This window comes from Hippopotamus amphibius, chromosome 1, assembly GCF_030028045.1.
Source record: "Hippopotamus amphibius kiboko isolate mHipAmp2 chromosome 1, mHipAmp2.hap2, whole genome shotgun sequence".
NCBI lineage: Eukaryota > Metazoa > Chordata > Mammalia > Artiodactyla > Hippopotamidae > Hippopotamus > Hippopotamus amphibius.
In genome coordinates, this window is record NC_080186.1 from 160141811 (window position 1) to 160160224 (window position 18414).

At 39.6% G+C, this 18414-nt stretch overlaps 1 protein-coding gene across 3 annotated transcripts in view; it reads left to right on the top strand.

The window, feature by feature from the left end:
- LOC130851943 (protein diaphanous homolog 1-like) overlaps positions 1-18414 on the top strand; it is a 39733-nt gene that overhangs the window by 13977 nt on the left and 7342 nt on the right. The window contains exons 2-8 of one of the 3 annotated variants that reach the window (XM_057732611.1): positions 11323-11349; positions 12356-12511; positions 14832-14933; positions 15271-15401; positions 15596-15682; positions 16526-16586; positions 17887-18026. In XM_057732611.1, the coding sequence (XP_057588594.1) occupies positions 11323-11349; positions 12356-12511; positions 14832-14933; positions 15271-15401; positions 15596-15682; positions 16526-16586; positions 17887-18026 (704 nt within the window). Of the gene's footprint in view, positions 1-11322; positions 11350-12355; positions 12512-14831; positions 14934-15270; positions 15402-15595; positions 15683-16522; positions 16587-17886; positions 18027-18414 lie in introns of all 3 variants that reach the window. The other 2 variants (XM_057732605.1, XM_057732613.1) reach the window with 2 other exon arrangements.

Below are 18414 nucleotides of genomic sequence, written 5' to 3' on the forward strand. Positions count from 1 at the left end.
TGAATTCTGATATTAAGATAGTTATTTCCCTCATTTTAATTATAGTCGGGAAATGTGGTTTATTGGAAAGCAGACTCAGTTTTAGACAGTTGTGAGGGAAATTGAGTTTGTTGTTTTGAATTTATAAGTAAATTGCTTCAAATTTATAATTATTGGAAAGGGGAATGGAGTACAGTTACCTAATGTTCCTTATATGGCATTTCATTTTTAAAAAATATTTATTTATTTATGGCTTCATCAGGTCTTATTTGCGGCATGCGGGATCTTTTGTTGCGGTTCATGGGCTTGTGTCTAGTTGTGTCTTGTGGGATCTTAGTTCCCTGACCAGGGATCCAATCTGAGTCCCCTGCATTGGAAGGCGGCTTCTTAACCACTAAGACCACCATGGAAGTCCCCTATATGCATTTCTAACTTGTGCTTCACATGGGCCACTGCCTGGAATCTTTCTGGGCTCCCTGGGTTGTATCAGGAAAAAGATACTGATTCTGGAAGGCAGGGGTAGATTGAAAGAAGTTTTTAAATTAGGAATAAAAGATCTTGGGCTCTCCTCTACTGTGTTTCTTTTGTAGTCTCTTATATGAATTCTAACAAATTTAACTCTCCAATACCTGAGTTTAGCTGTGGAGCTGCTGAGGCAGCGTGGAACTAAGTGGATGAGCTGTTAGAGTCTTACTTACTCCTTTAGCACTTTTTTCTTAGCAGTCATGGAGAACATGAGTTTGCCATCTCCATTTCTGGACGCTGCTAGATTAATCTTCAGTTTCCTTTCCCTTAGGCACATTTAACTTTATAATGGTAAATTAGCTTTATAGTTCATATTTTTCAATTTCTAGTCATTTTGTGCTTCTCTTTTAGACTTCCTTTCCTCTGATATACCCTTTAAATTTTCTTTTTCGAAGTGGGTACTAAGTTCTACACAACTCCTGTTGAGGCTATTGGCACTAATAAGTAGTGATTTCAGAATCTAGTTTGTTTCTCTGTAAATGGTAGATGAGGTATTGACTTATTCCATGCCATTATTTAAAAATGGAAGGGAAAGTTTCCTACATTTAAAGGTATCCATTATATCCTTCTCTCTAGTTCTAATTGACTTCTCTATAAGGAGTGGGAATTGAAGGGAGTTTCGTTGGTTCCATCATCATATATTATTTACTTTTTACAAAGCACTTTGCAAAACAAAGTGCTTTACATCTGTTTTATTATTTATTCTTCACACAAGCCCTGTGAGACAACATAGTCCTAAAGATAGGAAGACTGAAACTGTGGTGGATAAAAAGAAAAGCTTACCCTGCCTTTACTGTTCTCTAGAGGAAATGTAGCAAATCTTGTGGCAAATGTAGGCCTCGTTGGTAATTCAAGTCCATATTATGACCCTTTGTTGCCTCACTATCCTAAGAAACTGAATGTCAGTCCTGTGCTAGAATAAAAAAATGAATCAGAGCCAGACCCTGCTCTCTGTTCTCTTTGATTCTGAATGACAGATACCTTACCTGTTCTTTCCTTAGGACTTGAAAGGAAACTGTTGTTGGCCGCAGTGAGACTTATTTCCTATTTTACCCATAGGTAACATATGTCTTTACTGAAGGCTTATTGCTTTTCAAAGGAGGTGGAAGACTCCCTAGGTGACATGTGTCCCATAATTGGATATTTTCCCCACGGACAACTAACAAATGTCTATATGGGCTGAAGCACCACTCAGGGTCCCCTGGCCTCATTCATAGGGAAAGACATTATTCTTAAAGATTTGATCTGAGCTGTCTATAACAATTGTGCTGTACTGTCATAAACCTTGACGTGACACTTTTCCTTCAAGTTTGTTCAACTTGAATAAAATAATAAGTAAATGAATATACTGTGCTTACGATGATGCTCCTAAACCTACAGTGATGATAATTGTTAAAATATTTATTGAATATTGGACATGTCAAATGGACAAAACATGGGTTCCTGCCTCCAAGCAACTTAATATCTGGTCCACAGAAACAGCTACAATAAATGGTCTGAAGAAGGATCTGATAAAAAATATTTAGAGCATGGCTTGGCTGAGTCCTTTAGATCTTTTTGTGAAATAATTGGCTATGGCTAAGTATACAATTTATAGATGAGGAATAAGTTTTTCCTTATGCCATGTTGTAGGAATGCTGTGTCAACTAGTACAGTCTTCACATGTATATTTTACAAGAAGTTTTTCTGTAATAAGAGCACGGTTGCTTTTATAGAATGCTCTCTCACTACTACATTTTATGATCTTAGTGGTCCCAAGAAGTGTGTGTCTGGTTTTGTTTTGTTTTTTAATAAATAGGGGAACTGAAGCATGAAGAATTAACTTGATTTGCTCAGAATCATACTCAGATTTGTAGTCGTTTAGCATGCCAGAAATAAAAATTAGGACTCATGATCTTTTTCCTTTAGCTAAAGTTCTAGATAAATTTTGTCAGTTTGCTTACTTTTACATGACAAACTCAACAGCTTAAAATATTAGCTCATGGTTCCGATGGTCAGAAGTCCAGCATGGATAGTGTGGCTGAGTATCACAGGGCTGAAATCAAGGTATCAGCTAGGCCATTTCTCACCTGTAGGTGCTGGAGGAAAACCTGCGAAGTGCATACAGGTTGGAAGAATTCAGTCTCTTGCAGTTGTAGCACTGAGGTCCCTGTTTCTTTGCTGGCTCTCAGCTCCTAGATGCTGCCTGTAATCCCTGCCATTTGGCCTCTTTTACACTCAAGCCACAAATGGCATGTTGAATCCTTGTGTTTCTGACCTCTCACCGTAGATTTGAAGGGCTTGTGTGATTGGGTCAGACCCAAACAGATAATTTCCCCTTCTTAAGTCAATTGTGCAGATAGCATAACTTAATCACAAGAGTGGTATCCTGTCTTATATGGTCCTGGTAATTTTACAGGGTATGTACATCAGGCTGGGGATCTTGGGGGATGTCCTAGAATCCTACCTACCACACTAAACATTTCCCTCACTCTGAATTAGTCCGTGAGCAAGTGTGGCTATCAGAAGAGGGAGAGGTGGGAATTGAGTATATTGAGGCAGTAAATTGCATTGTGATTACAGGTGTTATAAGAAAAACCTGGGTCTCCTAGAATCATCACAGAGTAAGAGCCAAGGGGCATTCAGCTGTGGTGTTTTCCCTTGGCCAAGAGCTCAGATATAGTTGTCCCCTGTAAGTTAGCCTGAACAAAACCTTTAGAAAGTACTGAAACATGGGCTTGCTCTTGTAGGTTTATATTACCCGTATGCTAGCCACATGGTTCATGAGATAATTGTCCATGATTAACTGTTCTTGTGAAGCACATTGGTAGGAATTAGAAACACTTTTTGCTATGTAATGTACTCTGTGATCAGAATAATGTTTAATCATATTCTCTTATTAGATCTCTACTAACCTCTCTTCTGCTAAGGACACTACCTAATTACCTTTTGTGTGGCTACATGAGTATCCTGTTCCAAGAGACTATCCTTAATTGTCAGAGAATTCTATGCCCTTTTTCTGAGTAGACGGAAAAGTTAAAGATTCAGGGAATTGGGTAGAAGTGAATCAGTGCCTTGGATGAAGTTTCTTATATCCTTGAATTTATAATAAGTCCAATTCTGTTACTAGGCAAACAGAGGGAACTTCTGTCCAAAAGACTGCCAAGTTTAGTCCCATCGGCTAAAAGCTGAAGTATTAATAGATACAGCCACCACCACCACAACAAATCCAGTTATGGCAAAGGAGTTTTAGATTTCACTTGCATTTATTATGATACTAATTGATCAGAGTATGTTTGAGACTCATTTAGGTCATACATTTATTTTAATTAGTTTGTCCTCACAGGACATACCTTGGAATCTTGACTTTAATTTTTGGTTTCTTAGAGAAACCAAACTGTAAAATGTCTAGGAAGTTTCTTATTTCCTATAGATGGTAACCAAAAGATTTATCTTACCGCATATTACATTAGGATGTGGTGACTGAATTAGAGCTTTGAATTACACTCTGGAAGGAGAGCGAGGGGACAGCTTTTCATTTTTATGTTGATTGATGGTCTTAATGTGGAGCAGTGCCCAGCCAAGTATATTTATTTTGATGCTATTACTTTTAAATAAATTTATTTATTTATTTTATTTATTGATTGATTGCATTTGGGTCTTTGTTGCTGCACACGGGCTTTCTGTAGTTGCTGCGAGAGGAGGCTACTCTTCATTGTGGTGCACAGGCTCCTCATTGTAGTGGCTTCTCTTGCTGTGGAGCATGGGCCCTAGGCGCGTCAGCTTCAATAGTTGTGGCTCATGGGCTCAATAGTTGTGGCTCACGGGCTCTAGAGCACAGGCTCAATAGTTGTGGCGCATGGGCTTAGTTGCTCTGTGGCATGTGGAATCTTCCCAGAGCAGGGCTTAAACCCCTGTCCCCTGCATTGGCAGGCAGATTCTTAACCACTGCGCCACCTAGGAAGTCCGATGCTATTACTTTTGATGCAGTGCACCTTTGAGCAATTTGTGTTAATTTAACTAAGATTTGATAATACTGAGAATCTTTTAGAGAAAATGAATCTTATTTTAATAAATGCAATTTTGTTAAGCTCTTTTCCTGTACCAGCTAATGACCTTCAGAAATTTATTTACTCATCTAATTCTATTGAATAAAAGATTCCTATAGAATGTTTTTCTGCCCCTTTAAAAAATATTTTGTGCTTCTATAAATAATTGTATATAAATGAAAGATTATTATAAAAATTGAGTAACAAGCAAAAATCTAGACTATGTTTAAATGACTGTATTGCCACTGTGAGGTGGAGGCTTCCCAAGGGAAAATAAACAATACTATCTTGGAGTCATAGCCTGACTTTAGATTCTCTGTTTGTTTACAAGGGCTCCTTCTGAGGGTATCAGTGGGTCAAGCTATGGGGAACATAGGGGATCAGCACAAAGATCCTGGAATCTTTGTCCTAGGGGTTTCCTTTACCTCTTTCATGTGTTAGATCTCCTGTTCCCTGTATTTCAGGTTTCTCTTTCTTGGCTTGCTCGCTCATTTTTGTGGAGCATATCCTACAATTGCTTCCTAAGGTGCACGGGGATAAATTTTTTGAAAGCATCAGTGTCTGAAAATGTCTATTCTGAACTCACATTTGATGAGTAATTTGGTTGGGTATAGAATTCTAAGTTAGAAATTTATTTTTTTTTCCAGATTTTAAAAGCCCTTTTTTGATTGTTTAGCTTTTTGTATGTAGTTTAAAAAATTCAAAGCTTCTCTGATTCCTTTGTATATGACCAATTTTCCTCCCTTCTTCCCCCCCATCCCCAAGCAGCGATGCATGGCATACAGGATCTTAGTTCCCTGACCAGGGATTGAAACTGTATTCTCTGCAGTGAAAGTGCAGAGTCTTAACCAACCACTGGACCTCCAGGGAAGTCCCCCTTCTTTCAAATTGTAGAATTTTCTTTGTTTTCCCAGTGTTTTGGAATTCCACCATGATATGCCTTTGTGTGGTGATCTGTTTGTATCTTTTGTGATGGAAACTTATCTTTCAGTACTGGGAAAAAAATTTTTTTAATTGACGCGTAGTTGATTTACAATGTTGTGTTAGTTTCTGCTATACAGCAGAGTGATTCAGATATACATATGTATACATTCTTTTTTATATCCTTTTCCATTATGGTTTATCACAGAATATTGAATATAGTTCCCTGTGCTATGTGGTAGGACCTAGTTGTTTATCCATTCTATATATAATAGTTTGCATCTGCTAACTCTAACCTCCCAATCCATTCCTCCCCCACCCCACCTCCCCCTTGGCAACCACAAGTCTGTTCCCTGTGCCTGTGAGTCTGTTTCTGTTTCATAGATAGGTTCATTTGTGCCATATTTTAGATTCCACATATAAGTGATATCATATGGTATTTGTCTCTTTCTGATGGCATTGTTTCATTCTTTTTATTGCTGTGTAGTATTCCATTGTATATATGAACCATATCTCCTTTATCCATTCATCTGCTGATGGACATTTAGATTGTTTCCATGTCGTGGCTATTGTGAATAGTGCTGCTGTGAACATAGGGGTGCATGTATTTCTTTAAATTACAATTTTTTTCTAGATATATGCCCAGGAGTGGGATTGCTGGATCACATGGCAACTCTATTTTTAGTCTTTTGAGGAACCTCCATACTGTTTTCCATAGTGGCTGCACCAACTTAAATTTAGTACTGGGAATTATTCTTGAATTATTTCCTTGATAGAGTGCTCCTCTGTTTTCACCTGTTATTTGAATATTGGACCTCCCAAACTGATCCAGTTTTCTTATCTTTACTCTCTTATTTTTCCATCTCTGTCTTTTTGCTCTACTTTGGGGAGATCTCCTTAAATTCTTATCTTCCAGCCCTTCTATTGAGTTTTCTCTTGAGTTTCTGTTTTCATATGTTCAATTTCTAAGGGTTCTTTTTCCTCTGAATGTGTCTTTTGAAAATGGCATTATGGGGACTTCGCTGGTGGTCTAGTGGTTAATATTCCACACTTCCACTGCAGGGGGCATGGGTTTGATCCCTGGTTGGGGAACTAAGATTCTGCATGGAACATGGCATGGCCAAAAAAATTAAAGAAAAAAAATTTTTTTTAAATGGCATTTTGTTCGCCCTTGTAGATACTGATTTTTTTCCTAATCTTTCTAAGGGAGGGTAGTCTCCCGATGGCATGGGGGGAGGGCTGTTGGGGGTAACAAAGGATCTACCCTTCCAACTGCTTCTTAAGCAGCTTTCAAACCAATCTTATTTTGGGGCCTCCCTCTCCCTCCAACTGCCCATTTCTATAGGTATCTGGTACTGCTAATTCCTGAGCCTACTGAGGACCCTTAAGTACAATTTGGATTGGTTGCTAGCTTTTCCTACATCAGGTTTAGGACTCAGTTTTCTTGAGTATGTTGAGTCTTAGTCCTAGCTCCAAAAGTTGGTTGCAATTACGTTTTCTTGTTCTTCCCAACCTTGCAGGCTCCTTCCCTCTATCATTTTTATCTTTCTAAAAATTCCTTTTCTGTAGATGTGGAAGGATTTCAAAAAGGGGAAATTTAATTCAGTCTACCGTCTTTTACCTGGAAGTTCCTATTAATCTGTATTTATGAGCAGATTTTGATATGCTAAAAAATTTCATTCTGTATTTATGCTTCCTTCAGTATCTATATTTGTAGTTAAAGATTTTAGCATAGCTCTAGTGGAAGACTCAGTAGGAGGGACAGGACGATGAAGTATTTAATGCAGATAAGAAAGGGTTTATAGTTTGGGGGCAGAAAATAATTGATAGTAAAGAAGGAGAAAGGTGAACACAGAAGCATTTAGAAGTAGGTGGGGGCTTCCCTGGTGGCACAGTGGTTAAGAATCCACCTGCCAGTGCAGGGGACACGGGTTCGATCCCTAGTCTGGAAAGATCCCCCATACCGAAGAGCAACTAAGCCCGTGTGCCACAACTACTGAACCTGCGCTCTAGAGCCTGTGAGCCACAACTACTGAGCCCATGTGCCACAACTGCTGAGTCCACGCACCACAACTACTAAAGCCTGCACACCCTAGAGCCTGCACACTGCAACTACTGAGCCCGTGTGCTGCAACTACTGAAGCCTGTACACCTAGAGCCTGTGCTTTGCAACAAGAGAAGCCACAACAATGAGAAGCCTGTGCACCACAACCAAGAATAGCCCCTGCTCGCCACAACTAGAGAAAGCCTGTGTGCAGCAATGACGACTAAACACAGCCAAAATAAAATAAGATAAAATGAAATGAAATAAAATAGTAGGTGGGATCATTAGAGGCTATGTTAAAAAGCTTGAACCTCTGGGACATGAGGCATAAATATAGCTCCAGTAGCATTTATCTTCCAGGACTCCACTGTCTTTAGTCCTTACTTTTCATGAGCTAGGAACCTCTTGTTACATATATCAGAATCCACAAACAGTTAATGGTACAGTTAAAAAAAACCCAAAACTTAAAGCTGTCTGTAAACTGTATGCGTAAGATCTGTATGGAAAGCATACATAGTATTAAATAAGTAAATTAATACACCCTCAATATACTGTACAGCAGGGTCCATTTCAGTAATGGAATTGAGCTTGCTATTTGGTGTTCTGTTGAGTTCTGAAACAGAATATTGCCTGTAGTGCTATGATTCACTTTGTTGGTAGATGCTGCCCTCTGCTGGAGTAGTTGAGGAAATGCATGGATCATTTTTGCTGTCCTTACTCAAATTGAGCACTAAAACATAGGTAATTTTTTTAAGGAATTAATCTGTCTCTAATGGTGCACCAAAGAAAGCAAGGGAGACTGGTTTCTTCCTTCTTAAGAAAAGAGATGTTTACTTTTCTATCTAAAGGCAACAGTTAGTGGGCATTAAACAGGAACAAGACAAGATTTTGGGGAATGCAAAGATTTAGGGCTTTGGAATCTGGAGACCAGAGTTCCATACCCAGCTTGCCCCTGTTCATGTGACCTCAGTGATTTACTCCACCTGTCTGGGCTTCAGTTTCTTCATTGATGCAGTGAAGAGGTGGAAGAGATTTGAGGGCTTCTGCAGGGATTGATATTTTAGAAGAACAACCCCAGATTATGGTATTTATTCATAGGAGATATAATGACTAAGTCTTAGGCTCTGCCCTGAAGGAACTTAGTCTGGAAATGGCTAGAGGAGCCAGACAATCAAAAGACAGTTGTAATCCACTTGTAGTGCTGTGAGACAGGCAAGTACCTGTTTCTAGAGACACACAAGGATAGGTACCTGTCCAGTTAGAGGAGGTATCATCCTGTAGGGCCTGCTGGAGCTAGCCTTGAATACAGTCTAGTCTGGGGAAGCAGCAGCCTAGAGAAAGTCTAGGGTGCTGAGACAGCATGATCTATTTGTGAACCTGCAACTAGTTCAGGATGCCCAGAAGATAGAGTTTGAAGTGGCGGGTTTGTTGAGAGATGAGTCAGGGGAGAGAAGCCGGAAGTGTCATATGCCATGCTAAGGAGTTTGGATCTTAACCTGAGGGCAGAGTGGGACTATTGCAGCGTTTTAAATGGGAAATAACATGGACAGATTGGCATTTTAGAATGATTACTTTTGGATATAGTATAGAGAATGGATTTCGTGTTGGGCAGACAGGAGTGAAGGCAAGGAGAGCAATTAGAAGGCTACTACAGTACATCAAACATGAGATCATAGTGGCATGAACTTCAGTAGTGGGGATTCAGGGAAGATAAATAAGAGTCTGCAGGCAGAAAGAGCAAGTTGCTGGTTTCCTAGTCTTTAACTTAACCTGCAGCTGTGATTTATTCATTAGACCCAGGTTCTGTTACCTGTGTTATATCCATCCCAGAATTGTTTGGGCTGTTGCTTAGTTCTGAGAGAACTTTTTGAGTTTGGAGGACAAGATTCTGGAAGCACCTGCTCTAGGAGCAAATAAGTTTAACCTTGGCAGTGGCAACCTAACTCTACATACACATCATTTTTGTGGCTTGTTTCACTTCTGTGTGTCAGGTGACTTAGGGTGGTGACAAAAGGAACTGTGAGTCTCCTTGGGTGTTGCTGTCTCTGCCTCATCATCCTTCTGCCTTTGCTGCCCAGTAATCAGCACACACAAAGTAACTTCAGATTCCATTGACACTGAGCAAGGATCTTATGGTTTCAGGTGAGTGATTAGCATTCCATCAGAAGGTGGACCTCCTCTGGACCATGGAGGGTAAAGTTAAGAATCACAGTTTACATTGGATTTAACCAAGCTCTGACATGGGGCACATGAACATAATGACATAGTTTTTTGTTTTTTCTTTTTTTGGCTGCATTGGGTCTTCGTTGCTGTGTGCAGGCTTTCCCTAGTTGTGGCAAGTGGGGGCTACTCTTCAATGCAGTGCGTGGGTTTCTCATTGCCATGGCTTCTCTTGTTGCAGAGCACGGGCTCTAGGGCATGCAGGCTTAGTAGCTGTGGCATGTGGGCTCAATAGTTGTGGCTCATAGGCTCTGGAGCGCAGGCTCAGTAGTTGTGGTGCATGGGCTTAGTTGCTCCGCAGCATATGGGATCTTCCCGGACCAGGGATTGAACCTGGATCCCCGTATTGCCGGGCAGATTCTTAACCACTGTGCCACCAGGGAAGTCCCTGACATAGATTTTTGTTGTCTTTAAAAAGGTTGGTAAAGTAGCTTTGTGGCAGTGTCAGAAATAGTTTTTCATTAGTTGAGGAAGGTTAGTCAAGAGGCATTTACTCTACTCTTCTAAGGACATTAGCAAAAATAGATATGGTTTAAAACTAAGTATTAGAGTGAAGAATTCCTGCTTTCCTGTACCTGCTTGTTCAGACTTTTTTGGGTAAAGTATAGCACATATACAGAAGAGACTATGAAACATGCAGAATAATTATAAACAGAACATCCATGTAAGCATCACCCGCATTAAGAAAGAGAATATTATTACAAGCGCCCCTGAAGCCCCCGTCCCCTTCTGCAGTCATTACTCTTCCAGCCACCTCAGGTAACCATTGTTTTGCCATTTGTGGTAATCATTCCCTTTATAATTGTACATCTTAAATAATATAATTTAATTTTGCATGTTTTTAATCTCAGTGTAAAAGAAATAATGCATTTAATGCATTCACTTTTATGTTTGTGAGTAGCTATAACTTCATTCACTTTCTCTGCGTAATCGTTTTCCACTCTATCATTATACCCGTTTATCCATTCTACTCTCGATGGCTGTTTGGATTGTCCTCTGTTTTATTGATAGATACTAGTGTTGCTGTGAGCATTTTTGTTATACACAGCCTGCTACATATGTGCAAGTTTCTGAAAGGTAGACTTATAGGAATTGATGTGTTGAGTTGTAATATATCTGCATATTTTAACTTTACTAGATCATACCATACTGTTTTCCAAAGTGGCCATAGCAATTTACATTACCACCAACAAGTGTGTGAGAGCTCCCACTGCTCTGTGACTAGACACACATGAAATTTTTTGCCAATCTTGAGTGTGAAATGGAATCTCATTGTGGTTTCAGTTTGTATTTCCTTGTTTACTAATGAAGGTGAACACATTTCATAGGTTTATTGGTCATCTGATTTAGAGTTTTTTCAGTTCTTCACCTTTTTTTCCCCCAAAGGGTTATTATATGTTAGTGACCTTAAAATTTCTCCTGCCCCTTACCTGAGGGAATGTGCTAAGGAGTGGTCTGGCAGAAATCTAGCTTGTGGGAAGGAGCCTAGATTCTTTCAACTTATTTTCTCCTCTTTTTTTCCCCACCCATCTGGTGTTTGAGAGGTTTCCTGGCATTTCACTGATCTCGCTTCCCTTTCTTCTCCCTCCTTTTTCCTGTTCCTAGACTCTGAAGCGGCTCATGGCAGATGAGGTAAGGAAATTTTGTTCAGCATGTGCATGGCTCGTTTCCTACACTGTGATATTTACCAATTGCAATAACTTTGACTTTCTATAACTTATAAACGTGATATGGGTTCTATTCTCAGATCATCCCAAAGCTTTCTCCTAACTCTTTGCTCTGTTTGGCCCATTGCATGCATTTCCCTGGCACATTCATTGGCTTCCAAGGTGAGGCATGTTCTTTAAACTCCAAACTGACTTGCTGTCTGGATGCCACTCTTATTATTTGAAACCCTAGAATGCTTGCAGATATTTACTGTTATTTCCAAACAGGTAGTGACAATAAGCTGCAGCTTACCGGTAGCTCTTTTTGAATTGAATACCTGTCTTTGTGGTTTGAGGAGTGATTCATAAGCATTTGGTTGACAGAGGGATAACATATATACCCCTGCAAAGAATATTATATTCTTTGCAACAGGAATTTTGGAGAATATGTATTGAACTTTTTCTGCTTACATAACACAAGTGCAGTGGAGTGTACAGAGGAAAGAAAAAGGAATGGTTCCTGGTTTTAAGGCATTTCCTTGTTTCTTATATATGACTTATATCTATTAAAATCTATGGTCACACCTCTTGAAAGGAGAGATCCTTGAGGGCCTGGCCACAGTTATCATGGGATAGCTAGAGGGAAACAAAGGGCATCTTACTGAGCACTCTGCACAAGCAGTGCTTTCAGTTCTGTGCTGCTAGAGGGCTTAGAAATGGCAGGGGAGCTAAAGAACAACGTTTTCTCTTTTTAGAGAGGTTCCAAATCTTAATACTTCATTCCTCTTATCTTCGGATGAAGGCGAAAGAACAGAGTCAGTGTAGTAAATTAGATACAAGGAAGACTGGTTCTCTTTTTCATGTCAGAAGAGCCCTGAACTGCCCACAAACCAGAGGAACCATGCATGTAGAAGAAGAGGTTAGAGGCTATTTGATGTGTGGTTGTGTAAATGAAAATGGATCACTGCTAATACTTTTTTTTTCTTTCTCAGCTGGAGAGATTTACCAGCATGAGAATTAAAAAGGAGAAAGAAAAGCCCAATTCTGCTCATAGAAATTCCTCTGCATCATATGGGGATGATCCCACAGCACAGTCATTGCAGGATGTTTCAGATGAGCAAGTTCTAGTACTCTTTGAACAGATGCTGGTAAGTTTCCTACCCCAAAACATTGCTTCTTCTTGAAAATGCTTTTATGGGCATGGTGGGCCCTTTTTCGTTCACAGTCTCCCTTAACTAGCCCTTAATTACAAAAACTTCCAGGCTTAAAAGAGAACTTCTTAATAGCAGTCCCACTAATGAAGGGAGTACATATACAAGCACCAGTCCATAAGATTGGAATCTATGAATTAGGCTTGGAAATATCTAATCACTGACCACCTTGTTAATGTCCTTCAGGCCAGCAACCCTTTTGCCACAAAGACATGGAATGAATGGGCCAGGCTATGTGGTAGTGTGATGACCACCTTTGGGTTAGCCACAGTAGACAAAGTTTTAAAACATTCACAACAAATCTACACAAAGAAGAAACTGAGGAATAGAAAGGCATCGTTTGCCCAGGATTTTCTATTTAGTGGTGAATCTGGAAAGAGAATTCTGATGTTATAATCACTAGAAGACTGTTAAAGATTGGGGCTGAGGTCAGTTCAGTAATGAATTGTGCATGGGTGTGACTGACTTTGCTGTCCTCATTGAGGACCATTGAGTGGGGAGGACACTCAGTGAATGTCCACCAGTGCTAAGCTAAGTCTTGGATAGTTTTGAGTACGTGCTTATAAGGTTTCATAAGACCTATACGTAAACTTGGATTTATAATCTCAGATTCAATTAGAGGTTAGTGGCAGGCCTAACTTAATTAAAAGCATGGGCTTAAAACCCTTAATACAGGACCTGGTACCTGTGGTACTCAGCACTCAACCAGTACTACTACTATTATTTTTCACTGAAGCTTTCAGTTTGTCTCATGATAATCCAAGTGTGTTAGGAGTCTAAGAGTATAATCTATCAAGACAATCTCTTGGCCTTGGATTGAAAATTTAGATGTCTTTAGGGCCGGGGGAGGAAGCATAAATAAGTTAAACAGGTTACATAGGAGATGATAAAAAGGAGAAGGGACTCCAGTGAAATGAAGGACTTTTGACATTTTTGTTAAAGACCAGCCACAATTCAGTTCCAGCAGGTTTTGTAGCATTCCAGTTGGGAATGCTAGTCCAGTAGTGCCAGACATTTCTATTATTCAAAAGAAGCCAGAAATCTGTAATTTAAAAAAAAAAAATTGTTTTTTTTTTTAAATATCATAGCCAGCATTGATTTCCCTAATTAAATCATTTTTTTAAAAAAAGTGTTCATTCAAATCACAATTCCAGATAAGGTCTGCCGTAATATTCTCCTAAATTTCATTTGAACTATATAGGTTTTCCTCCCTCTCTTTTATCCTTGCATTTGCTATAAAAAATTTGTTGAAGAAACTGTTTGACCTGTAGAGTTTTCCATAATGTTAAATTTGCTGATTGCATCCCTTGGTGCTAGAAATTCATATTTTTATAGGAAGTCTCTAAAATTTAAAATGTTGAGCTAGCCAGACAAAAACATACTTTATCTTTGGGTCTGATTCAACCTGAGGGCCACTATTTTGCAACTTCTGTGTTCAGTTTATCTGTAAAAGGAGGGAGAAAGTACCAGGCATTCAGTCAGAAAGAAGTCAAATTACTATTACAATTTGGTGGTGGTGATTCCGTCACACATCACCACCCCTCACCCCCCCCCCCCCCCCCCCCACACACACACAGAAGAAATTGAATATATCCATTTTTTTTCTCCTATACTTTCCCTGTTTCAAATAATATTCTGGACTTGTTAGAGTTAAACTTGTGCTCTCGGAAATAGGAGGCTCAGTCACATGGTTATATGTGTAACAGGCTCAAGCAGAGCCTTTCCTCCAGTAACACACTCCAGGTTATGTCTGTGGAGGGAATTTGTCACAGTTTCCAATTCTTTCTTCACGGGAAAGGAGTTTGTACAGGGACTTAGTTAACCACGGGTAACGTGTATTTAGGCACCAGAGTGGTACAGATTTTGCTGGTGTTTGCATGGTGCCAGTCATCCAGTGCTTCAGTCTGAAGAGATGATTAGAGTCCATCCTAAGTGTAGAAAATACTATGTTTGCTTTTCTTTCAGTAATACAAGATAATTTTTCCCTCTATATTGAGAGTCCATTTTTGTTAGGAAAACATTTAGTGTATGTGTATAAAAATGTCTGTTGGGATTTATACTAAAATGTTAACCGTATTTACCCCTAAGGAATTCCCATTATCTGTAATAGCTTAGATCTGTAGGCATCAGGAAAATTTATTTATTCAATAAGCATTTAGTGTGTTCATCTCTTCACTAAGTATACTAAATATTAAACACTGAAAACTTGTAAGGAATTCAAGGCAAATTTTCCCCCTTTTTTTTCTCCCGCTTCTAGCTGGATATGAACCTGAACGAGGAGAAGCAGCAACCTTTGAGGGAGAAGGACATTATCATCAAGAGAGAGATGGTGTCCCAGTACTTGCACACCTCTAAGGCTGTGAGTCCTGGGGCAGGTTCCCGTGACACGGGAGACTGTGCCCTGTTTGTTTTGCTACTTTTATAGAACATTTTATGTCCATATCCGTTCTATTTCATTCTTTTATATAAACCTACTCATTTTTTACTCTCATTTGAGTTACTTTTCTTACGTACTTTTGCCTGATTCAATCTTCACGAAGTGTGCATGGGTAATGGGAAGGAAATTCTGAGTCTCACATAGTTTGGTGGTATGTATAATAGATGTCTGCCCTCATATTGTTTAAACCGTATTAACTAATACTAGTCAAATGATGACTGAGTCCAGTGTTTACTAATCTCTATATGTTCCTTTCCAGGGCATGAGCCAAAAGGAGAGCTCTAGGTCAGCCATGATGTACATTCAGGAGTTGAGGTCCGGCCTGCGGGATATGCCTCTGCTCAGCTGTCTGGAGTCCCTCCGTGTGTCCCTCAACAACAACCCTGTCAGGTGAGGATTCTGAGGTGGTAACAGGAATAAGAGCCCAATGTTGGAGTTCACTGGTGGGGGTTAGAGATCAAAGGAGTCAGGGAAATATGAGAATGTTCTGGACTGGGAGTAAAGAGTTGCCAGGATACACTTTATTTTGGTGGATAAGTATTTACTGATTTGATTTGACATTGCATTGTCTTTGTTTGTTACAGTTGGGTGCAAACATTTGGTGCTGAGGGCCTGGCCTCCTTATTGGACATCCTTAAGCGACTTCATGATGAGAAAGAGGAGAGTCCTGGGTGAGGAATTCCAAGTCTTGGCATCTTCTAGGTGGAGGGTAGTAGAGGACTTGGCTGTTTGCTCTAAAGGGGAAAATGGCAGTTACATGTAAAGTTATAGACTTGGACATTATGCTGTTAGCTGAGAATGGGGTTTATCATAGGGGTGACTGGAGGATGAGTGATGATTACAGGTACAGGAAAAGGAGGAACTTAGGTATCACGGTAAATAACACAAGATATATACCACATAAGATTGTGTGTCTCCCAGCACAGATTCTTATCTAGTCTGGAAATGGGGTCTGATTTAATCCAAAGCTCTCTTGTGATCTGGTCTGGGTCATATCTCATTTAGAAGTCTTATAATACACTTGATTAATTTGGGACTAGCTTTATGATAGTCTTCAGCGCTGTAATAATTCTAGGGTTACCTTGCACTGTGTTAGGCTACCTTGAAGCCAGCCTGACCCAAAATGATTTCTCTACTTCCTGGAATCTTTCCAAAACAAAACACAGGGCCTATACCTCCTGAGTGTACTGACTTGAAACCTTTGACGTAGTGACACAAGCAGTAATAGATGGGATGTTATCCTGATAGAATTTAGCCCTTAGGAGCCAACAGAGAGTCAATGGGAAGATTTTAATATAGTACCAAATTCTTGGTTTATGAGTGGATTAACCAATGATTCTTTCTTCAGCTACCTCTTTTTGCCAGTGTTTCAGGGCAAAGTGCTATGTGCTAGAGTTTACTCAGCTACTAGTTGGGAGTGTTCCTAAGACCCTTGTTTACAAGATTGAAAAGTCAAATGGGAGAGGGGTATAGAATAAAGGGACTTCACTGATTATGTCTTCTGCATGCAGAAGCTATGATAGCCGTAACAAGCACGAGATCATACGCTGCTTGAAAGCTTTTATGAACAACAAGGTAAGGCATTTCCTGTTTTCATTCCAACCCCCATCGTGACTGCTGTTCTTTCTCTTCTGTTGGCAAACTCAAAAAAGGACCTAGGAATATGAGGTTCAAGGCTTCTAGCCTTCCCTTTTAGTATTGGAACTTTTTGATCACCACACGCACATACTTTTATGGATCTTTTTCCTCACTTGTGATGTCTGTTTCAGAGGATAGGCTTAATTTTCTTCTTCTGTTCATATTTTCTTTTCCTAATTCTTGAATTTCCTGACCTGTACTTATTATTTTTGGAAGGTTTACTTTATTCTCTGCTTATTTGTTGCTGTTTTTCCCCAGTCTGTTCCTACTGTAGAATCCTTTCCTTTCCTTTCCTTTCCTTTCCTTTCCTTTCCTTTCCTTTCCTTTCCTTTCCTTTCCTTTCCTTTCCTTTCCTTTCCTTTCCTTTCCTCTTTTCTTTTTGCTCTCTCTTTCCTTTTCTTTCTTTCTCCTTCCTTCCTTCCTCTTCCTCTTCCTCTTTTTCTTTTTTTCTTTTTCTTTTTTTGTCTGTTTGGTATTTAAATTTAGGGAGCCTGCAGTTATTTGTTCCTGAGTGCAAATCTGTCTTCCTCACTGTTTAATTTTGTTACAATTATTCCATTGGCTTAGGGGGAGCATTGAAAAGAAACATAAGAATCAGTTTTTATTCTTGGAAGACATAATATTCTATTGTGTCTGCTAGAAAATAATTTTGCTATGCTCATTTCTGTTTAGCTATATTGGGAAAAGTGTTCTACCCTATAGTAGTTTGCTAGGGTTGCTATAACAAAGTACTACAAACCGGGTGTCTTAAACACAGAAGTTCATTTATTTCACAGTTCTAGAGGCTATACGTCCAAGATCACGGTGTTAACAGGGTTGGTTCCTTCTGAAGCCTGTGAGAGAGGGTATGTGCCATGCCTCTCTCCTAGCTTCTGGTGTCTTGCTGGTGACCTTTGACATTCCTTGGCTTGTAGATGCATCACCCCAATCTCTGCCTTTGTGTTCCCATGACGTTCTCCCCGTGTGCATGTCTGCATCCAGATTTCCCCCTTTTTTAATAAAGACAACAGTTATATTGGATTAAGGGCCCACCCTACTAGTCTGACCTCATGGTAATCTAACTAATTACATTTGCCAATGACCCTATTTCCAAATAAGGTTACGTTCTGAGGTACAGGGGGTTAGGACTTCAACAAATTTTGGGAGGAACACCATTTAACCCATAAGAACCGGTGAACTTGTCCCTAGTTAGATGCTTTCATCTTTAAGCCTCCCTTTTCTGTTTTTGTCCTGCCAGTTTGGAATCAAGACCATGTTGGAGGCAGAAGAAGGAATTCTGCTGCTGGTCAGAGCCATGGATCCTGCTGTTCCCAATATGATGATTGATGCAGCCAAGCTGCTTTCCGCTCTTTGTATCCTACCACAGCCAGAGGACATGTATGTGACTGGATTACTTCTCTTCTCTATTTTCTTTTTTATCATCTACCTTAGTCTAGAGGAACATTAAGTTGCTTGGGTGTCCAGTTAGTCTTAAATACTAGGTAAGACTATATTTCTTATGTGAGCACTGTGAAGACTGTTGAGAGATAGAAGCTGTTCTGCGTGTACCACTAGTTATAAAGGTACAGCAGGATATCTCCTAGATCTCCATCAATGTCTGTATTGTCTAGGACAAGGGTTTCTTTTTACATTTTTTTAGAATTCAGAAATAACACAACGTTATTTTTAAAATTCAAACAACACAGAAGTATATGAAGTACAGTTTAACAACATCATCCGTTTGGCAAACCCTATTTTGCAGAGGTAACCACTGTTAATGGTGTGC